Source organism: Augochlora pura, chromosome 11 (genome assembly GCF_028453695.1).
Source record: "Augochlora pura isolate Apur16 chromosome 11, APUR_v2.2.1, whole genome shotgun sequence".
NCBI lineage: Eukaryota > Metazoa > Arthropoda > Insecta > Hymenoptera > Halictidae > Augochlora > Augochlora pura.
The window spans coordinates 13,031,231-13,055,608 of record NC_135782.1 but is presented as its reverse complement, the minus strand read 5'-3'; the positions used below and the strand labels follow the sequence as shown (position 1 = coordinate 13,055,608).

At 41.3% G+C, this 24,378-nt stretch overlaps 1 protein-coding gene across 1 annotated transcript in view; it reads right to left on the bottom strand.

Moving 5' to 3' along the window:
- Tet (tet methylcytosine dioxygenase-like) overlaps positions 1-24,378 on the bottom strand; it is a 220,543-nt gene that overhangs the window by 78,468 nt on the left and 117,697 nt on the right. Inside the window, exon 3 of the mRNA XM_078194910.1 lies at positions 10,139-10,213. Coding sequence (XP_078051036.1) covers positions 10,139-10,213 — 75 coding nt within the window. The remainder of the gene's footprint in view (positions 1-10,138; positions 10,214-24,378) is intronic.

The following is a 24,378-nucleotide window of genomic DNA, read 5'->3' as shown; positions in this document are numbered from 1 at the left end:
GGAAGACCGCTAATTATTTCACCCGCGACACCCCCATGGCTCGATCTTCCAGCCTCGATTGCCACCCTCGCCGCGTCCCCTGCCCCTCCGCCACCCCCACGGATTTTCGATTAAATCGTTCGGAAGCGGGAACGAGCCGCGATCCGAGCCCCGATTTCGTCGCCTGGAAATTATAGTATCGGCTGAACCGTGATCATTCGGCAACCGAGAAACTGGGCCAATTCGGACTCCTTTTTTCTCCGCGATTCCATTGGCCCCCCAAGAACTCGACGATGCCATCATTGGCAACGTATCAACCCTTTCTCAGAATCTGTAGTTCTTTCGCACTAACTGCGGATATACAACAAAATACAACCGCTTCGTTCAGACGATTCTGCTTTCGCAAAAATTCCCAACAGAGTCCTACCTTACCGACGGAGTGCGCCGACGCGACATCTCTGCAATTGTAACATATATAGTCGTGTTTACTAACAACTTTGGACCGTAGAATTCGGTTTCGCGAGTTCTGTCACCGTTCTAAATCTCGCGAGTTCGCAATTTTCGACATCGGTCACCGAATCAGTTGGGAAATCGACGATTCGCATTGATCGACGCAGGAGCGACTGGAAGCACTTAACGGAGAAACGAGAGCCGCAGTGACCGGAAGTGAGTAACAGAAGCAAACCGCAAAAGTCGAGGAATAATTTGCTCGAGACGAAGAAAGGCGATAGAGTGGGGGGAGGAGTTAGGACGTTCGAGGTCGAACAACAGTCTTCTAGCTGGTGGAATCGAGGGGGCCTTTGACGCGCGAAGAACATCGTTGTCTCCTTAAACAGACTGCTTCGCGCCGGTGTTTTCTTTTATTGCGATGCACCAGTGACACTTCAGACGGGACGCGGGCACGCCGCGCGCACAGAAACCGTGGAAAGAAGGACGAACGCGGACTGGCCTTTTCAAGCTCTCTCTCAATGGAAGTGTTCTCCCTCCTTCCACCCTCTCGCTATTGCTCTCTAATGGAAACTTCCGTTTCATCGGTGACGCGCGGCAGAGTTTTTCGGCTTTGCCGCTCTTGCCGCGCGACTCGAACCGCGCTGATTATTCGCGACGCTCGCGTTACAGGCTCCTGCGGCGAGGACACTCGAGCTACCTATTTTCCAAGCTTTTGACGACACGTGGAACTTTTACCGAGCGCGGAGTGTCCCTCTGAATTATACAAGGGGGATCCGTCGATAAGCGTCGCTCGAAATCGTTTGTGAATCGTTGGCGTTCAGGGAATGTGTTTTCCGTGGCTTTTTGACAGAGTTGGTTGCTATGGCGGAGTATTTGTCAAGATTGAAGGTTGTTTTCGTTCTTTTTAGCAGGACAATGTAGTCTTGTTGCGAGAAAGAAAGAATGAGGGAAAATGAATAAAGTACAGCATTTTGAACTGTGAATATTCAATGACAAAATTTATAGAGATTAACGTCGATTAATTTTATGGTCGTAGTTAAACGTTAATAGTTTTCGTGGACATCGAAGAGGAAGATAGTTCGATTTCAATGACCGAATGATATTAAGACGAATATTCTTTGAAGGTCATGTGGGGCGCATATTTATACATTTTTATCATTATAATGTAACAGCTGTTTCCAAAATCGATCCAAAGGCATGCTATTAACCGTCAAAAATATTTTGCTGCGACGTTTTTCCTCTAGCAATCAAAAACAAGTAAAACATTGAAACTGATCAGGTTATTTTAGCCACCCTGTAGATCAGGGTTTACAGCAGCTTAAACCAGTCCGATTCCCATCGTGTTTGGACTCATTTTAATCGGAAAAATTTCAGCTATCCATTGGTGCTGGAATTATAAAGTTTCAAGTCGTTTGCCAATCGTGTCGCGCGTCGTCATTATCCTCTCTTCGTCCGGTTGTTCGAAGAGCTTGCTCCGAATTCCGCGGTTCGGGGAGAGGGACAATAAAGCGGGGGACACCCGGACGTGAATTAAAAAAGAAAAAAAAGGCATTCGGACGGCCGACGAATTTCGGACGAGTTCGAGCGCGCGGGATGAACTCTCGGCCCCGGTAATAAGAAAATGTAATGACCGCGGGGACAGGAAAGAAACCCGGAGTCGCGCTCAAAATGGCGCGGGGGATCGATCGGGCGATGAATATAAATTGAAACGGCGAAAAAACGGAATTGCATTCTATCACGAAGACGTTGCGTCGCGGCACAGGTGCCGGTACACGTGTGCACCGGTTGTCTCGGCCCGCAGGGGGGGCGTCGAGGGGAGGATCGATAGCACAACCGCCGCAACGAAGATATCGAATGCTCGTCGAACACGATGAAAATGATCGTTTATACCGGGTTCCGATCATATCCGTACACTTTCTCAAACTTTTAATAACATTCTCGAAATTTGAACTGATTATGAACAATATGATACGGTATATTAACAGCGCGAGTGTTATTTGCCAAATATACTAAACGTTTCGTTAAAAGTTTTATAAAATTTTACAGATTTTAATAATAATAAAATGTAATATATTTCAGTAATAATAAAATATAGTACATTCCAGTAATAATAAAATATAGTACATTTCAGTAATAGTAAAATTTAGTAAATTTCAATAATAATAATATTTCAGAAATTTCGGTAAAGATAAATTTTCGACAGAAAGTTACAATATAATTATTGTCATTTCAACTACGTGCAATTTTTATGAAAATTTCTTTAAACATTGTTCGTTAAATTCGTTCTTCTGATATCTTTAAACAATTCAAGTCGTCGGACGTAATTAAATGTTATTGAGCTGCTGGAAGGATCAATGTAATTGACAATGTTTAAAGGGAACTTATATAAAAAATTACTTATGTTTGAAATGAATAAATTAATAAACAATGGTTTCTCGAATCTCTTTTGTCTGACAGTATACATGAGATGGAAATTTAAACAATACGTTCTGTGAATTTTGGTAAATTGGATACTCATTGATAATTTATTATTTATATTATATATATTATTTGTATTATTCATATTATTTACATTATTTATGTTATTTGTATTACTTATACTATTTATCCTGTATTAGGAAATAAAGCGTGCGTTATTTTTTCGTCACCGGGTATATTATTTACTTCTTGGCCGATAGTAAACGGCAATTACCAGGCCCCCTGATCGATGCGCGTATAGAATACGAGGCAATTGTCTCGTCCCGCGAAAAAGCTCCACCCCCTCCTCATTCAGGGCAGCCAGCCACGTGATTGACGACTCGGTGAGAGGTGACGTGCACCGACTCGAAAGCCTCCCGAACACTATCATTTCGCCTTGGAACCCTTCGGGCCCTGCACACGAGCCCGCCAGTTATCGACTATTAAAAGTATGCTACTCATCTCGACGAGTGGATCGCGAAAAAATTATTTATTGCCGTTTGTTTCCCCGAGATCGCTGTCGTAGTACTGTTTCCACTTCGCCAGCATCGGAAATGAACGGTTTGCGCGAGCCGAGATAATCGCTAAAATTCACCCTATGTTGTTCCATCGTGTTCTCTCTTGCAAAACTAAAACCAACGGAATTTTATTTTTCGTAGTTCTTGTTAAACTTCATAATTACCGCATCAATGAATTTCTGAGATTCTTCCGATTAAAATGAGCCCAAAACACGACGTAAATCGGACCACGTTCACCGTAAAGCTATATACCGGGTGAGCAAAAAGAACTCGATCAATTTAAATGTTTCACTTTCTTTTCGATGATATTTGAAAATATCAAAGAAAAACGTCGTTCAGTTCAAATGGGCGGATAGTTTGATAAACAGACCATTTTTCTCGTTACGTTTTTTTAATAATAATGCATATTGTTACTATTACGATGCATTAAATACAGTCAAGATTCATCGAACTCCCCCATAATTAATCATCAAAAAATATTTCACCGCGACGTTTCAACGAATTATCAAAATCGGTTTCAAAATCAAAGTCATTTCGTTCACCCGGTATATTGCGACAAGCTTTACGCGGTGCGATTTGCGCCGTGTTTGGACTCATTTTAATCAGAAAAATCTCGGCTATCCATTGACACTGCGATCGTAAAGGTAACGCGACTGATAGTAGAGACGAAGTTTGCTTTGTCGCGTATTTATTCGTCGGTGCACGAGCACCGCATCCGTCTCGCTTCCGGTCGTTGCGTCTGCCCACTTCGTCGCAAGTCGGTTCTCGAAAGGAAAAGGTGCTCCACGCCCGCAACTCGAACTATTTTTCAGGCGATAACGATCGGAGCGCGCATCGGTTGTCGTTTCTTGTCTAATAAAATCGAGAAATCAATTTGTCGGGCCGCCGCGACCGCGGACATATGAATTATTATAATACTCGTTAGAAACAGCTATTAATCTATCGGACGGCCGAACAAATAACACAATGCAACACCAATTAGTATGCATTATTCTGCATTATTATACGGCGCTCGTTATCGCCAGATCGCAGACTTTATGAATTTCCGGTGTACGGGAGAACGGGTGTGGAATACAATGTCCAATCCAAACATTGATAAATATTTATTCCCCCGTTTAGCATAATAAATCTATTAACCTTTCCAGCAGATTTTTCCACGATCCCGTTCCGAGCGTAGACAATCGTTAAAACACGCCCTAGATGGTAAACCGTATATTCACCGCGCGAACGGAACTGAAAAATCCCATTAATTTCCGATGATCTCAAGATCAATTATAATCGGTTACTATACAAATGCAATTATGCGATTTCTCGGTTACGTTGCGTTACAAATATTCCTTCGAAATGTTTCGCGACTATTAAATTAAAAATTCTTTGGGTGAAAAAATTAATTTAATTATTACATAACTAAGAATACTGAAAAATATTCATAAATAATGTATTTAATAGGGAACAATGTTTAGCACATTTTTAAATCTTTGTCGATTCAAATAAATTATAAAGATATCGAGAGAAAATATCTTTTTATTGCATAATGGCAACTTGTACAGGTTTTGCAAATTAATTAGCTTGTTTGGAAAAAAACGAACTGTGGAATGTAGTAGAATATTTATAAACGAACGAATTGTTTAATTAGTTGATAATTTGGAAAATTTTTGCAAAAATAATTTTCCGTAAATTGTAGAAAATTTTGTATTAATTGGTTTGTCATTCGAGGAAAATTTTCTTATAATATTTATAAGAGAACAGGACTAAAAAATTGTTCGATAAAAATATTCAAATTAAAAAACGATTGCAGGATATTGCAAAATTAATATCCGCAAGCAAAAAGCTATTATCCCATTAAAAACCATTAAAAGACATTGCAATTAATTGTTACAAATTTGACAAATTTCTTAACAAATCTTTTTGCAATATTTCAGCACTTTTTTCAAACAAAATGGCGGGATTGAAATATTTATCCGACGGAAGACGAGAAAAATTCCGGGAAACGAAAAGAAAATTTGGAAAAAAAAACGAAACTGGAGCCCGGTGATCGTCGGGTGGAGGAGGAGAGGGAGGGGGTGGCTGGAACCGGAAGCGGTGGGCGTCGAGGAGAGATCCTGTAGCGAGGGATATCGATGGCATGGGGCGGGGGAGGGGGGGGGGGGGTGCGGCGAAATTTCCCGCATGGTTTCATCGCGAATGAATTTTCTTTGGCAGTCGACGGAGTTGGAGAACTGACATTAAGCAAGCCCCGCGGTATTGATCGCTCCGCGTCGCGCCTGTGCGCCTCTCGCGACCGCCATGTTTAAAATGCTCGCGGCCCGCGCGGATCCACCGTGTTGCATCCTCCACCGCGGAACGATATCTCATCCTCGAGCGGTTCTCGCGCCAATTTATCCGCGGCCATTTGTTCGCCCGATAGCTCGCGCGGCCTCCGGCGGCCATTTTCCCGCGCGAACTCGCTCGCGCAGCCCCGAGAACACGCTACTGAATGAGGATACCTTCCCCCCTCCGCCGTAGTTCGTCTTCGTTCCACGAGATGTTTAACTAAATGGAAATTTATGTCCAAATTCGAAGTTTCGGAAAGTTACGCCGGGATTTTTGTTTTATCCGCCGCAGCCGCCGCGCCTTCCGCAACGGCTTCTCCGCAACTTCTTCCCGCCGGTTATGGCTGCGAATTTCTCTGCCATAAATTATGGGCGCCGTTTTTCCCGATTTTCTGCCGGCGGCTTTAAAATTCGTACGAGGCCACGGCTGGATGGAAATCCACCGCGGAATTATTCCGGCAAGATATATATAGGTTATGTGACTGCATAGGTTATGTCTACACATAAGATAAATATAGGTTATGTATAAGATATATATAGGTTATGTCTATATATAAAATATATATAGTTTATGTGACAAGATATAGGTTATGTCTATATATAAAATATATATAGTTTATGTGACAAGATATAGGTTATGTATGTATATAAAATAATAGGTTATCTGACAATCGTCGTTAATTTTTATATTTTATCTCGATTTTTTTAGAGAGATTTAATGACTTTAGCGTAAAGGAAATGATCGGTAATTTTTCGTCGAACAATTTTTACGTAAAAGCGCGAGAAGTTGTGGAAATGTTTCACGATTTTAATTTTGCCTTGGAATTTGTACAACTTTTTTGCACTAATTGTGCCAGAATTTCTCATAAAGCTTGGCTTTTAATAGTAACAACGTTTGCGAGAAGGATTTTTCGCGACTCGAAAGGCGAGTTATAATAGGTTATGTCAACGTTATTTTAAGTTTATATCAAAATTGTAATAAGTTATGTCAACGATATTTTAAGTATATATCAAAGATATGATAGGTTCTGTCAAGGTTATTTTAAATTTATGTCAAAGATATAATAGGTTATGTCAACGTTATTTTAAGTTTATGTCAGGTTATGTCAACATTATTTTAAGTATATATCAAAGATATAATAGGTTATGTCAACCTTATTTTAAGTTTATGTCAAAGATATACATAACAGGTTATGTCAACGTTATTTTAAATTTACGTCAAAGATATAATAGGTTATGTCAACGTTATTTTAAGTTTGTGTTAAAATTATAATAGGTTATGTGAACGTTATTTTAAGTTTATGTCAAGATTGCAATAGGCGATGACAATGTTACAATTAAACAGAGATTCGACGCGAAACCAAAATGAAAACAGAGTCTCGGAGAATATTTTCGTTCTGTCGATCTCTCGTGCCTTCGAATGGCACCGCGTTGTCAGTTCTCGTGCGGGTTGGCGCGCGCGATTGGCTGCTCGGTGCCTGCGCGAGGGGCCATTTTGCTCGCGCGTTACCGCGTCTCCGGGATTAGAGGAACGTGGCGGGTGAGTGGCCCCTACGAGGGCACTCGAGAAAGAAGAGCGGTCGTCGAAACGGTGGAAAGATGTAGATGAGTGCGAGGAAAAAAGCGGCGAGTGAAAAGACGGCGAATCTAATTCCCGGCCGAGAATTATGGGAAAATTCTATGCGGGGGATAGGGCAATTCGACGCCAATGGAGGGCGGGTACGTTACTGGTTTTCCTTAAGGTTAACCAACGAGGGGCAGAGTACTTTTTAAGTAAAGTACTTTCGATCGTTCAGAGAATAATAAACGGAAAGGAAAGAAATTTTTCTCGTCCTACGACAATGAATGAATTCGAAAGTGATATTGTATTGGTTTGTAAGCAATGCCTAGTTTTCGTGAATGTAAATCAGCGAGATTCTCTGTTTTTGTTTAAATAAAATATCTAAAACTATTCGAGAAATAGACAGTTGGATAAAAAGATATGATGAGGTCCTACGACAATGGATAAGTGAGGAAGAGCTACTGTATCGTACTATATATCTTGTAACGTGTTCTTGAAATGTAAATGAACAGAGAACGATGTTACTTGTAAATTAGTTATATAAACTGTTCAGAAAATAAACAATGGTACGAGGAGACGAGATGAAGTCCTACGACAATGGATTAATTAGGAAGGCCTACCGAGTCGAACTCACTAAATTATATTGCTTGTTCCTTAAATGGAATACAATGACAAGCAGCGAGTTTCTTAGATAAAATGTTTCAAATTCTCAACTGAGGTGAAGTCCTACTACAATGGACGAATTGTAAAGAAATGCTGCGTCGAACTATATATCGTGTCACTTGATCCTTAAACGTGATCTAAGGAAGAGCAGCGTCATTTTTAAATAAAATATTTGACATGATTTTGACAAGTGGTAAAAATCATGGTCCTACGACAATGGACGAAACCTTGTAAACAATTATCTATTATTTCTCGTTAAAGAGATTATCTTCCTAAATATAAATGATGAAGAAACTTTCTTAAATAAAATATTAAAAAGTGCCCGGAAAATGGAAAATGACGAATTAAAAAAAGATTAAAGATAATCCTACGACAATGGCCGAGGCATAAGAAGACACCGAATCATCGGCTAAATAATGTTGTCCATTTTAATATAAGTGAAGAAGAAATAAAAGAAACAATATTAATTAAATTATTAAGAAGCGTGGAGAAAATGGCCACCGAAAAGAAATGGTCCGAACAAATGAGGCAAAGTCGAGCAACAATGGACGAGGCACAAAGAGATACTAAGTCGGTCCATAAATAACGTCGCTCGTTTCCCCGAGCGTAAATCAACGGGAACCGCGTTCCTGTTTAAACGAAATATTTATTAACGCGAGCGGGCGCGGTCCGTTTCGAGGAAAAATTCGCGGAGAGCTGTTCGAGAGCGTAAAACCACCGCGAAAGTGTGCACCGGGGGGGTTATTACTGATCAAAAATCAGGGACGGTATTAAAAAGCAGCGTACAGTTGGGCGTAGCAGTTCCCGTAGAACGGGAAGAACGCGCCTGTGCCGTAGTAATTGTAAAATAAATCCGGGACCCGTTATTTTTACGTCGGAATTCCAGCGTCGAACGAGAGCGCCGGGTTATTGTTTGTTTTACTGGACGTTTTACGAAAAGGACCGACCCCGTGGATCACGTATCGGGGCCGCCGTTCGAGCTCCCGGCAGCGGAAAGGTATGCCCGTATTACTGCCCTCCCGGAAAAGAATAAACCATCCGTCCGTTTTATCGCCTTATATTTCGCGGTCCCTCCATTCTCTCGGATCGTCGGCGTTCGACAGCGCGGCGGCGTTTCGAATATTCGCGGACCTCATGATCCAATTTATTGCCGTTGCCGTGGAGGCAACGGGAGAAAGAAAGGGCCGATATATTTTGATCGTCCGCTCATTTTTTCCTTCATCCCTCCCCGTAGATTTTATTATGTGCCAGGCGGCACTGAATGCGAATTTATGTAGCGGGACCTTTTTGCGTGACCGACCAAAATATTTCTTCATCTTTCAAGATCAACCAGAAATTGTAATCTCCTAACAATACATAGTATGACATACTAATTTTTACTTTATCCTCGTAATTGCAGCATCAACGAATCGGCGAGATTTTTCCGATTAAAATGAGCCCAAACACCACGTAGTGTTGCTGTGGTTAATATATCGGTTGAACAAAATGTATTCAATCATTTCCAGTGTTTATCTAGTATCTCGCTAGCTTGGACATCAGACCATCTTTCTCTTCGATGTTCGTGCATTTTAGCAAAAGAAAACGAGCGAAACATTCGAAGCGGTCATGTTTTCTTGTCCGCCCAGTATATAGTAACGACGTCAAAGTGGTCCGATGTGTATCGTGTTTGAACTCGTTTTAACCGCAGAAATGTCAGCGATCCAATGGCGCTACTCTCGTAAAGATAAGACGAGAACGATTTTCATAGTATCATTTTTAAGTAATAATTATTAATTATTATTAATATCTTGTTTTTCGTGGCCCTCGTCTACCAAGGAATTAAGCGTGCGTTGCGACCACGTCGTGGAAGACGCGACGAATTCGAAGAAGCGAAACGAGACGGAAAAATGTTTCCAGTGTACCGGAGGAGTTTACCAACTTGGCCGTCAAAGTCAATGAGAAGTGTGCTAATAAATCTCGCGGGAGAGAAATTCCCCGTCCCGGCCACTAAAAAACTCGAACGGAAAGAAAAGCGTAAAAATGGTCGGTCGGTTTTATTACGTCCGGGGACGAGGAGCCACGGTATCGTTTGAATATTCCCGGATAGGAAGAAAGAGCCTCATCGAGACGGCATCGAATTGAGACGATCGTTCCGGCATCGATCTCTGTGGCGCGATGTGGGCCAGCTAGGCAAATAAAATAGGTTTTGAATTACTTACCCTGGTTGCGCCTTTGCCTCGTCCCCTCCCCCGCTCTCGGAACGCGCCTTCGCCGGTCTGCAGGTGGTACAGGTGCTGGAACAGAAACGAAAGGCGACGGTTAAACGGCGGTGTTCGTGTTTAATCGGTCGCCGAGGATCGCGGTCGATCCCGACGACGACACAGGCATATTCGGATCGTTATCGTGGCCGGCGACGGACTATCGTAAAATCAAGGCAACCGTATCACCTCAATTGACCTCGTTAAGCCCAATAGAGGCGCTAATAAAACTATAACCTTCCAGGGCCAGCCGGTATTAGATTAGATTTCAGCGACGACGGAACACAGCTTCCAGCCGCGTACTCACCGAAGGAACACTCGTCGCTTATTACCGGCCCGCGGTGTCACATACATAGTGTCCCAAAACTCTCGCAGACCTTTCGAACATTTTTAAGTTATCGACGATCCCTAACGATTCCTGAGATCATTCCAAGCAACTTTTTCCTTTGCAAAAATCGTCTGCAACACTCCGTTTACGAGTTATAATTGAAAAACACTGGCCAATCGGATCGCGACCAGTACCGCGCTGCACTCGCTCGTTGGTCCGCGGTTTTCGTTAATAACTCGTTAACGATGCCGCGGAGAAAATTTTCGCCGAGGAAAAAGTTACTTCAAATGTTTGTTAGAATCGTATTAGCATACTTCTGTTCACTTTTCAACGTTTGCGATGTTTTCTAGGACACCCTGTACATCGGTCGTGCGAATTCATATCTTCGGGGACCAGTTTATGAAGCCGCCTCGTCACGGTTGCCTCGACATATTACCGCTTGTGACTGTAAGCGTTTTAATCCGACCCGGTAATTACCGGTCGCGAACACGCGGATCCACGCGCCCGAATTTTCGGCCACGGAAATATTCGGTCCGGCCAATCCCGACTAATTAATCCCGAGAAACTGATACTCAAAGTTTAATTCGCGTCATTCCCCCTGCGAAATTATAACTCGGTTAAATCGAGGTTATGTTTAGGTTATGTCCAGTCATTTCTCGGTTGCAATGTCCGAGATTCGATTTAAAATGTCCGTTCAATCATTTATTAACGACTGCTTCTAAAATTCGAAAATTTGTTGTAATCTGTGTCGAAGTTATGTTTGGGTTATGTCCGTAATTTTACGGTTGTAACTTCTGAGACTGCATGTTAAAATGTCTATAATCATCCTCGAAAAGAAAATGCCATTTGTCTATTAATTTGTTATTTCTACAATTGAAAAAGTTTTTCTAATTTGGAAATCCTTTTACGTAAATAATGACAGTATCTGCTTGGTATTTTAGCGACTCGACGTTGCAACAGTGTTATTTTCCCCAATTTACCGCTAAGAGTGGAGTAGTAAGAAAATATTGGAAAAGAAATTGTTTGCCTAACCTAAAAACATTCTTGCGACCGGAGTGTAATACCTTTTTGCATTTTTCGACGGTGTGGAGCAACCAGGTGTTTTTGAGAAAATTCGAAACGACGGCGAAATATCTGCTATTGTTCCTTGGTTGGAGTCGCGGTTCTCGAACTCTGCGCAGGCGAAGATGAGTTTGGTATCGTCGCGGCCGCAGGCGATACACCTCGAACGTGCACTGTGGCCAATTAACGGAGAGCTCGCGGGGCTAATTAGAACCGGGAAATTACACAGCCACGGTGAGAATCGGCCGTTTAACGTTTCTTTTTACACGATACGTTCGAAATTGAACTTTGTGGATATTGCTACGGCGTTATTGCGATCAGAGACGAGGAAAATTTCATTCGAATGTAGAAAAACAAATTTGGGTTCGTTTACACAAAAATTTATTGTTCGTTTATATGAAAATATTCGTTTATAACGAAACATGAAAATTGTCGAAAGAGTACTGAAAATGATAAATAAAGATTATTTTATCCACGAATTTTTATCTTCTTTTTGGAAATTAATTTTGAGGTTATCAGCGCTCGTATTTGTTAATATTTCTCTTGTTCTTGGTTTTCATGAAAATCAATCTTTTAGGGACATTCGACGTAACTTCTTTTCCACGGAAGTATGTAGGTAAGTAGTGAACGATGGGAGTTTCCCCCAAGGGGCAAGTGGTCTTGGGAATTCTAGTGGAAAACATGTTTTCCACGATCGGTAACGTCCTCCGCTTCTTCTTCGGTTTAAGAAGATATTCTAACAATGGTAAAATGCAAAAGCGAATGCAGAGTATTCTCTTTTAATCGTAGAATGTTTAAGAGGATTTAAACAATTCCCGACGCGTTAGAAGAAATTATTCAAACACCGTTACTTGTCGACCGTCGCTCATTGCAGGGACCTGCGTTACCAGCTGAATCGGTGAATTACTACTTTCTAGCTAGGTTCCCTAGATGGCGCACACTGTTGCAGAAACTAACGCGTGTCTGCTTTTACCGACACAGCGCGGGACAAATCGAATTGTAAGATTTTAGTTGGAAATGCAATTGTAACATTAAACGCATCGGCGAATTTTCCTATACGTTTAATAATAATTCACATGTGATTTGTTGTAACAAAGATTTGCACGATTTCATGTGCCTAGATTGTTAATTGACATTTTCTCTGTGGCACGATATATTATCTCTTATTATGAAATATTGCGCATCGTTGTTTATTTAACATTTCGACTGTCATGTTAGCCGCGAGATAATTATTTGGCTAGATAAAAAGGCTAATTTTCATGTTAATATTTCTTGATGTATAAATTTCAAGACGCTTAATTTTTAAATTTTATTTTCATTAATACTATTTATAACAGACGTGGCAAAAGACAAGTTTGCTAATTTTAATGGTATACCACTTTTACCAAGCGGAATTATTATAATATTTTATAATAATTCAAAATTATTTAAGAATTATAATTTTAATTCTTGCTCGTCGATTCTCTTCTCAATTTTTCCAATAATGATCATAAAACGGATTTGGTAAAAATTGGTGAAAATAGTGTTAAATAAAATACATAGGATTTATAAGATTTTTGAGTCAAAGTATTTATCTGAATTCTCTTTGGACGTGATACAATTTCTATAAGACATTTTTTTTTATTTAACTTCGATTTTCATTTTACTTCCCGTAGTCTCTCTTGAACCATAGTGAATAATGAATTGATTTATCCGAACGTGATGTACTATAACCTCATTAATCCATCCTGAGCCTTCAAAATTCACATCGACCTTCATACTGCTTTTCAAAAGGATTGTACAAGTACAGAGTATAATAGAACCACATTTATCCAAACTCCGTATATCCTAATCTTTTAAAGTTACCTTCGATCATCATTCTACTTTTTAAAATTATTCATGAACCACAGAGCACAATAGAACCTCGTTTATCCGAACCTCGTTCATTCAAACCTTATTTAGCCTAACTTCGTGTATCCTGAGGTCATATATCTTAACCTCATTAATTAATCCTAACCTTCTAAAATTACTTTCGTCTGTCATACTACTTCTTAAAATCATTGCTGAGCCACAGTGTACACGAATACCTCGTTTAACCGAACCGAGTACACCCTAACCTCAACAACTCTAATATCAACCTCACAAATTCTCAAAGTAACCCTAAAAATTCCGCGCACTTCGATTCAACCATAAAAACGCGTCGACTTTCGCAGAACAAACTCCCCTCTATTATCCGAACTGTCACAGCTGGTTCGCACAAGGTTCACCTCGCATCGTGGTTCGCGTTCATCTCGCGCTGAACGGCCTGAACATCGCAGAAAATCGTTGGCTCGTGGAAACCGGGTGAAACCGGAAATTCGTGGTGTTCCATGACGAGGGTCGAAGAAGCCAGGGGGACCGGGTCCCGTGGTGGACGGCCGGGGCTCGCAAAAGAGAGAAATTTCTTTGCATCGGCGATTAATTACGCCCTCATTGCCGCCCCAAGTAAGCGCCGTGGGGGTCCGTTCGCCGATGCGCGACGCCGATATTGACATTTGCCTTGCGTGCACGCACACCTCCTTCCTCTCTGCCTTGTCCCTCTTTAAACGGCTTCTCCTGTTTACCGAGAAACCGCGATATTTACGCGAGAACTGCCCGCGACCGTACGGAGGGAACGGGACAGAAACAGAGAGAGAGAGAGAGAGAGAGAGAGAGCAGGAGAAAGGTGGCGGTGGAGGGAGAGAGCAAGGTAGAAAGAGGCAGATAGCAAGAGAAGAACAAAGGTAGGTAAAGAGAGATGAAGAGAGCTAGAGAGAGGGGGGAGAGAGAGAGAAGGAAAGAGGAAAGTAGAGAAAGAGAGCCAGAGAGAAGCGAGGGACGAGGCAAAGCCGAAGGTGCAACTCTCCAGATAAAGTACAGAGAGAAAGGGGGGAGAGAGAGAAAGAGAGAGAGAGAGAGTGAGCGAGAGGGTGCGGTGAAAGGGAGGGAAAAGCGTGGAAAGAGAAAACGCGGGAAGAGCAACGTCGAAACCGCGACAGAGAAAGAGGGAGGGCGCCGCTGTCGGTCGAGGGGGGTCGGAGAAGAGGGAGGAGCGGGAAGAAATCAGGGTGAAAAGCGGGAGAGAGTGAAAGAGAGATGGAATTAAGGGGACACACCCCTGTCTTTCGAGCGTACGCTTATCGAATGCACCGACAACTACGCTTTTCCTCGTTCGCTCACCAAGACGGTTCTGTCATGCGAGGCAGCCAGGTAGGTTGGTAGGTAAGCTAGGTAGGTTGGTGGGAATGCGCGTACAAGGGAATTAGACCATAATCGTCCACGCGTGTGCCGCGCGAAGGGGACGTTTTCCGCCTGCCTCGGACCTCGATGTTCACTCGCGCGGGGGATCTCTCATCTCTCCGCCAACATTCTCTCTCCGCGCCGTCCTCCGCAACTTTTATCCGCGGCTCTTTCTCCGCCGGCGCTTTTCTCCGCTCCACCGAAATCCGCCGGGATCCGCGCATGCCGATCTCCGCCCGAACACCTTACACCGAAGCCAACTTTCACCTCCCCACCAACGCGGCTCGTACCGATGCCTCGATAATATACCTTAAGGGACTATTGTAGTCGAGAGAGCCATCGAGTTATCCACTGCTTTTATCTCGCTTCTTCTTTTTTTTTGTCGAAGAACGTTGTGTTAGAAGCGCATCCGCGGCGGGTCACATGGGACCTCGCCGTTTAAATGTACGATCGCTGACCCTTCCAGATCGCATCGTTTCTGGAGAGGTTAGTTACGCGATGTAAATATGGTACAGTTCAATGACCGAATTTTAGTCGAACCGATGTTACCGAAGTATAATATACGAGAGCGGCGCCATCTAGGCTAACAAGAAGCATTATAACCTACAAAATATATCGATGTCTAATTTTGTTTGTAACTTCGTTAATTTATACAGAAATTTTCTCGAAGCATAATCGGCATGTAACACTGTGGTAATTAGATGAGAACAGCTCTCGCGTTATGCCAAATTGTCGATAGGTGTCGTCGTCACCTGTTCGCATAATCAGGTGTCTCTTGAGTGACGTTATTGCCGAGCATTGAACTTACAATTAAATCTCTTTTGTATCATAATTAAAGTGTAAACAAATATTAATTTTCATAGTTGAGTTCCTAAGAGCCAATTGGAAGCATTTATTGTGGCAGAATTAACCTAGAAATCCTATTCGTTTTAATGTAAATGCTTTTACAATTTCTAATGCACAATATGGTACCAATGACAAAATCGTTTAAATCAATACAAACAATTTTTTACTTCAGTCTCTTCCCTGACAATTAACTCATAAACATTTAAGAATGTTATTTCAAATACTTTTGCAATTCATAAACTATGATCGAATAAGATTTAATACAATTGAATATAACTGAATATAATTTAACATAATTAAATATAATTGAATATAACCGATAAACACAACTGACGAATTAGCGAAAATTAATTTATAAACAACAAGTAATTCTGTCCATGAACCAACTTGAAAGTGTTCTCGCTAGACGAGAAGGGCTAACTTAAAGGGCTGCCAACAAAAATATCTGGTCTCACGCAGAAGCAGGACGATGCAGTCATTAAATTGATTAGTTAGAACGTTTCAAGGCCCTGATCTTTATCACAATTATACAAAGTTAAAGAAACCCCTTGCCGTTCCAGGGATTACATAGAACATATTGTACATTCTTTTCGTAGAAGTGCTTGCTGTTGGGGTGGCAAATTTGCTGAACCCTCCGGGCGGGCAAACGCCTCCTAGGATCCCGGCTCTCGGATCGTGGCGGATAATTTCGACATTTTCCAACCCCTAAGTAAAATATCCTACTTTCGTGCCACTCGGGTTATCACAATAACAAATAGCCTCCGGAAATTCTGATAAACTTCCTCGATTTGCGAATTAAACAAATAAATCTAAATAAATTAAGAAATCTAAGTAAATTGGCGAATCCAAATAAATCTGCAAATCTAAGTAAATTAGTGAATCCAAATAAATTTGCTAGGAGAATTCGGAAGACAATGTTAGAGTCGATTATAGGCAACGCATTTTTCCATAGCGTCGCAACTGCCACGAAGGTGGGAGCCGTGCCGCGGATCGTTCGAGAGGTTATGTTCGCCGTCGGTCTCGTAGCCACCGCTCGTCTTGCGTCAGAGGAAGATCGCGAAAGTGACGCGTTTCTATTAAAATTACATGTTATCTCGCGCGACATTACGGAAGGATGCGTAACGCATTCATCTCGTCACTCCAATAAGCTAATTATAACGCTGTCAAACACGCGCTTTCTCGTGCATCCGTCCCGTTAACTTCTAAGGAAAAAAAGCATCGAACCGGCGTCGCCGATACACGTGGGAGGGGAAGCGAGCAACCGGCGGATCTTGAGGGGTATATCTTCGATAATGTCGCGCGGTAAAAGTCCCTCCTTTCTTCGTCCTGTTCAGCACAAAGGGGAGAAAGTGTCGCGGAACGTCACGGGAATTAAAATCCCTCTTCTTCGCCTTTGTGCGGAGGAGGGAAAAAAATGCGAGGGAGAGAAAAAAAAAGGGAGGAAGAAATCACGGCTTTTCCTCGCGAGGCTAACTGAGAGAGAGAGAGAGAGAGAGAGAGAGAGAGAGAAAGAGAGAGAGAGAGAGAGAGAGAGAGAGAGAGCCGAACGGGTCGTTCCAACGAAAATACACTTTCCAAAATCTTCGATTTCTTTTCTAAGCGTGGACAATTGATTTAGAAAAATTATCGAAATTGTAGGTTACTTTCATGTGCATTGTTTCGTCAATCGAATGAGAGAGAGAGTTGAAGCGAGGTTACGTCGTTGTAAGGACTCGTGGTCCTATTTTCGAATATCAATGTTAAACTGTCACGTAAATAACAAATTCTAATATTTATGCAACGTAGACAATAGTAACAGTAATATAAGTTCACTGTGTTGCGTGGACGAACGCTAACAGTGCTGCCAATCGACCAAGTTCTATTTCTCGGTTAATTTCAAAACTTAATGTTAATCAATTCTCTTATTATTATTATATTTCGCCACACTGTACAACGATACATGAAATAAGCCATAAACAACGCTTCCAACGTCAACGTTATTTTCGTGGACGGCCGCCAACAGTGTCGCCAACAATGTCCCAGTTTCTCATTCTCAGGTTATGTCGCGACGGTTTTTAAAACTCCTACTGTATAAGACACAACGTAAATAAATTTCAGGTGAGAATTAACCGCGATGGTAAATAAATGAAGTAAAATGGCTACGCTTGGGAAGAGCTTAATTAACGCACTGAGTAATCTCCATTTTTCTTTCGCCGTCGTTCTTTTTTTCAGAACGTACGAACCGCGGGCGAAGAATGCGCGTTCAGGTATGCTCTCGTGATTAACGCGGCGCAGGTTAAAGAGAGAGAGAGAGAGAGAGAGAGAGAGGTTCGTCATCTGCAGTCTAGATCGGCAATTAGAAGCACGCGCGTCCGCGGGCCAGCTGTCACCGATTCCGGTGATAAGCTAATTAAAATATTTCGTAAGTACATTTCCTTATGTCTGTACGGTCGACAGATGCAGAAACCTCGATAACAGAACACGGTCGCTCGAGAAATGATTTAACGACGACATTACTACGCACGCGTTCTTTGTTTCCCCGGGGTATATCGATCCTCTCGATCTTGATCCTCTCCGACGGACCAAATTACACCTTTTTAGGGGAGATACTAAGTATTAAGGTGTTCCATAAGTTCTTTCAACGCCACGCTATGCACGGACATCGAGAGTATTCTCGATGAAAGTCCGTGACAGTTGTATTAATCTTTGAAGGTAGTTTCATAAGATGTTCAATCGTTTAATAATAAATTGTTAATTATAGGGGAAAAGCAAATTTTTCGGTTATAAGATGACGAAATCTTTTTGTGTAGAAGGGAGAGAAACTTTTTAGGTTAAGATTCTTTTCTACCGAGTGTAGCGTCAACTATTGTAGACGGATTTATTAAGGATAATATATGATTAGAATATATTAAAAGTAATATATGATTAGAATATATTAAAAGTAATATATGATTAGAATATATTAAAGCAAATCATTGTATGAACGCGTTTTACAAATGACCAAATTAATTTCAGGCGATCCATTCATTGTATTTGGAGAACAATGTTATCATAGTGTTACTATAGCAACGAATTGGGATTCCAAATTGCATTTTGTATATGAACACTGACAGTGTTACCTATTGCTAGAGTTATATTTTATGGTTAGTTCCCAATGAGACTCCCATCATTCAGAACTCGATATAAAGCAGTTTTTATATTATTCTCGATAAGTTTCAGGTCCAGATTTGCCTAGGTTGGACAACCGAAGCTCCGACTTAACACTTTACCGACCGGTAGCCTATAAATCGGCTTTTTCTTACAATTGGCAGCTTGTGGATCGGTTGTCGTGGTAACTATTAATTTTGTTACTTATTATTGAAATAAATATAGTAAATTGTACTACACCAAGCTTCAATATTATTATATAATATTTTAAATATTAAATATCTCTCGCGAGTAATAAAATGAATGAAATCAAAATAGAAATGAAAATATGACATTCAGCTAAATGTTTATGGCCGAATGACCGGTCGGTAAAGTGTTAATAGAATAGACACGAGAATTTAATGAAACTTATGACATTGTAGGAGCATCCGGACTAGCAGAATGGAGATGATTCCGACGGATATTGTTTCCAAGTAGTCCATCGATATTCCCGGTCCACTCGGACCGATTTAAAAGCCTCGAAGGGGTCTGTAAGCCGGGCTGACTGTTTAAGCAGAGGGCCTGTTTAAGCAGAAAACGCGTATATACTTTTCGAGTTTCCAAACAACGAAGGAAAGGAAGCAGTACGGTGGCAGCCGGCCCTTCTATTTGTCTAAAAGTCCCGGCGACGCGGAACATTTGCCCGGGAAGGCGGCAGCAGCGTTACAGCCAAACACGGAGCCGTTCCGATGAAATGATTAGTGCCGGGACATCTGCCTCTGTTGACAGTGACGTCGCGAGCAAATGGTACTGTTCTGATTTCCACTTCGAAGCCTTTTCTCTTCGGCAGACATTTTTCACTCTATCTCGCTTTCTTTTAACAGCAATTTTTCTTGAAACTCAGGGGAAATTCGCTGCCGGCAACGTAGTCAGTGACTTTGTTATGATATGAAAAATTTAGCAACGAATGAAAATTAAAAAACTGCAAGAAAATGAAGCACGAATTAAAAATTATAATAAGCCAGTGGTACAATTAGAAAAGTTATAACATCAACGATGAAGTGGAAGAACTTATTTCACTACCGTCCACGGTGTTTTCGAGGTTATAGAACTAGGCCACCTGCGATCACTTAAATTAGACAGTTTCTCAGCTGGATCGTCGCGAGACAGGATTGTCTGCCGGACAAATTCCGTGATGGAAATAAACACGTAGGACGAAAGGAGCAGCCGGTGGGACGGAGGGAATCCGGGGTGAGATAACAGTACAAAGTGAAACAAATAGAGAGAGAGAAAAAAAGGGCACAGCGGAGGGGTGTCAGAAAGGGAAAACTGTGAAACGAGGATGCTGGTAGGCGAAGCGAAATATAAAACGGGACCGAAAGCCCGGATTTCCGTGACTGGTCCTTCGGCTAATGAAAGAATTCGACATCGGGATCCCTCCCGCGACTCTCCCTTTGTCCGCCTTTTTCCATTCTCTTTCTGCAGCGCGCCGCGATTCTGTGAAAGTGTCGCGTGCATTCGGGGACTATTCACGATAAAAAGCCGGTGAATGCGACGCGACGCGCACCCCGAAAACGTCGATTTCAATGGGACGGCGACGACGGTCGTTCTCGCTACGCGATCCTGGGACCTGAACGGTCTCCATTGTCCGGCCATCCTAACGGCGATTGTTCACTTCTCGCTCGCGAATATCCACGAGACAATCCGGTGAATCTCCCGCGTCTTTCCAGCGGAATATCATTTGCTAATTAGATACGCCGCTTTTAAAGGATTCGCGAAGAAGAAGCGCTGCTTTCACGGTTGCTTTGATTTTAACAACTGCACTTAATTGAAACTGTTTTGTCATTATTTCGTTTTTTTTTTAAAACAGGAATTAAGGGATATCCTGTGTTTGTTTTGATGGTATGGTGAATGATGTTTTAGTTTTGTTGTTAAGGGAGAATCGGTTGCTGCCAGCTGCTATTTTTGTCGCCATTGATCTTATTGGAAGACAAATAACTGACGCATTCTTTGTGGATAGAGTAAGATAATTTTGTGGAAGTTGCGAAATATTAAATGGATTTGTGAAATGCAAAATATGTTTGTAAAGTGTATAGTAAATTTACAAAATGTAAAATAAATTTACAAAATACAAAACAAATTCACAAAATACGAAATAACTTTAGAAAATACAAAATAAATTTAAAAAATTGAAAATAAATTTAGAAAATAGAAAATAAAATTAGAAAATAGAAAATAAAATTAGGAAATAGAAAATAAATGTAAAAAATACAAAACAAATTCACAAAATACAAAATAAATTTGGCAAATGCGAAATAAATTTCGGAAGAGTGGTGGACACAGAAAAATTTGTCTGCGATCGAGTGTCCTGAAAGCGAAGGAAATTCGGAATCGGTTCGAGAGGATCATAAGTGGGGGAACGTCCGCGACATCCTGCCGGCGTAAGTAGACGGGAATTAGGCTCGCGCTGGGACCGGAAGTGGTTAGAAGGAGACCATCGGTCGCGCTGTATATCAAAACATGGCAGTAATCGACGTTTCACGAGTGAAATATCTGCTTTACGGTTGTACACGAAGCGTTCGTATAGGAAGCTCCGTCCCGCGCATTATGAAAATGGTGAACGCATACGTTCCCGCAACTGGAGAGCGCACATGGTACGCTCGATAACCTGCCCTTCGGCCGGCACCTACCATTTTTAACCGTCGCGCTTCTCTAATGGGCGCAACGGTTCTTCCCGAGCTGCGCGTCGACCATCTGTCGTCCATTGGCCGCGTCCTGACGAAATTAAAGTCAGCTGACCGAGAAAGCGGACGGCTCTAACCATCGTTGGAATTTCGTCGGTGCTTTTTAATCACCGGTTCGAGGCTACACTTTCCCATTAACCGAACTCTCTCGCTTCACGAACTATCCCCGGCTTAATACTCTACCCAGCTAATGATTATAATGTCGAATTGTCTTTTTCTTTTTCCGTCTTGTTTTATTTTGAATTTAGACCTTTATTTTTAATTTACTCAATCTATTCATTTACTTTATTTAGAATTTATTCGTTTGTTTCATTCAGAATTTATTTATTTATTTTATTCAGAATTTATTAATTTATTTTAATTAGAAGACTTAATAAATTTCAATTGAACAATTCATGAAATTTATTCGACGCCATTTCCCCATAGAAAGTTTGAGACGGTTCGACGAGCGTATAGAACATAACCTCGCATGATATATAAAATTCAAATACCCAGTTCGACACCGTTTGACAAGGTTTGACGAGCCGGAACAATACCATACACTTAAATACTACCATACAATAAAATTAAAGTTATTTTATTTAACGAAAAAATTGCAGAAACTCCTTCGAGGTATTTCCGTACGAGGATCATCGTCAAAGTTTGAAAATTCCAGCAGAGAAATCGTAAAAACTCCTTTCTAAGGGACCCAGGTCGTAAAATCCGGCTTCGGGAACGATCGACGCGAGAGGATCGACCCGTTTGACCGTGAAACGGTCAAAATTCCGCACGGGCCGTTTACGTAAGTCGGCCGTGGGGGCTCCAGTGTATCGATACCCCGGTCGGATCATCGAATATGGTCGAAGGGGGTGGTGGTTGGTCGGCTCGCCGTCGAACATAATAATCCCGGGGGGGAGGGGGGGGGGGGGGGGGGGGGGGGGGGGGGAGCCGAGGTCGTCGGGGAATCCGATTTCCCGTGCGGGAATTAAGCCAGCGAGGCATTCTGATCGGCCGAAGAAAAGAAATCATAATAATCCGGGAATTATTTCCGCGTCGTCGACCGGAATCGATGACTTTCCTAATTCGGCACGCGACTCGACGATTCGGTACCATCGTCCGGGGAAATATTCGTCGACGGTGCGCGGACACGCCTAATTATCCTCGCATGATTTCAGGCGCAGTCACGTGCACTATTTTTCTTTTTTTTAGGCTAAAAGTCTCCTTGCTTCCAAACGATCGGTTATTATTAACTGAAAAATAAGTTCTACGATTGCGCGAACAATTTGTTTCCGATTTATTTGATTGCGTGTATGTAAACAATCCTGTTCGTAATTTTTTCATAAACTATTTGTTATACATTATTAAACTATTTGTTAAACGAACAACTTGTTCATAACTTGTTTATGAACAATTAATAACAAATAATAGCTTGTTTATGAACAATTTGTTCGTAATTTGTTTATAAACGATCTGTTCATAATCTGTATGTAAACAATTTGTTTATAAGCAATTTGTTCATAACTTCATTACAAATAATTTGTTTATAAGCAATTTGTTCATCACTTCTTTATAACCAATTTGTTCACTTCAATGTAAATAATTTGTTCATTACTTCATTATAAATAATTTGTCCATAACTTCATTATAAACAATTTGTTCATAAACAATACATCATTCAGAATCGTTCAATTCGTTCAGAAACAATACATTCGTAATTTGTTTATAAGCAACTTATAAATCGTTTATATATAAATAAGCGAACAATAAATTTTTAAACATTCAAACACTGAGTTTGCAAATATTTCAACACTTTCTTTATAGATATGCAAACAATTTGTCTATAAACGTGTAAACAATTTAATTAATAATTTGTTCATAAATATATAAAAATCGAACAAATGTTGCATGTTCGATTCGCCGTCTGAAAATTTATTATGCACGCTCGAACAATCTATTTATAAATGCGTAACCAATTTGTTCATTATGTCCGAAAACGAAGGAGCGTTTCTTGTTCGATTAATGGACATAACCTTGTTCGTCTCATAATTAGCGCAAACGTTTCGGAACACGTTTTCGTATTTTCGTGTAGTTGTCCCAGCGTCGACTAATTGCACTTATCCGAGATTTCGAGCGGCGAAGGTTAAATCGGAAATTAGATAGTCACGCGTGAAAGCGTCCGCGTGATAGATGCGCTATCGCAACGCAGCTGTCACCATTCGACAAAGGAGAGTGCGATAGAGAGAGAGAGAGAGAGAGAGAGAGAGAGAGAAGGCGAGAGAAAGAAAAGAATAAAAATGGGAAAGAGCGTTGATAACAACAAAATTGCAACTGCGGTTTTACGATGCAGCTGCGAACTCTTCGAAATTGACCTTATCGCGGTCCCGGCCGTAACCGTTGCACTGCGATGCACTTACCGCTCGTTCACACGGGCTGAATGCATCGTAACTGCAATTGCCCCGCTGCAACGTGGTCGCGGCTCGTTAAAGCCGCCGAATACAGCCGCCGACAGGAATTACTCGATACGAGTTTCAATCAGCCGATCGCGTTTATTGTAATGCTAAGGAAAATAGGTGGCCCTCGGCTTTTCTCGGATTACAATCCGAGCTGTAAACCCTTTCATCGTCATCGAAATTACATTCCTCGAAGAATTGCGTATTCAGAAGTACATATTCGGAAATCCAAAATCGAAAAGTGGAACCTTCTAACAGATTTGTATTAACATATATATAAATAAACAAATAATAATAAAGCGTCGAACGCGAAATTTATTTCATACTTTTCGAATACGAAGTTTCGAATACTACCATTTGCAACCTTGGAAATTATGCGATTTTGAAAAACTATATGCACGTTCCATTAAAATATTTTATACCTTTCAATTAAACATTTAATTAAATATT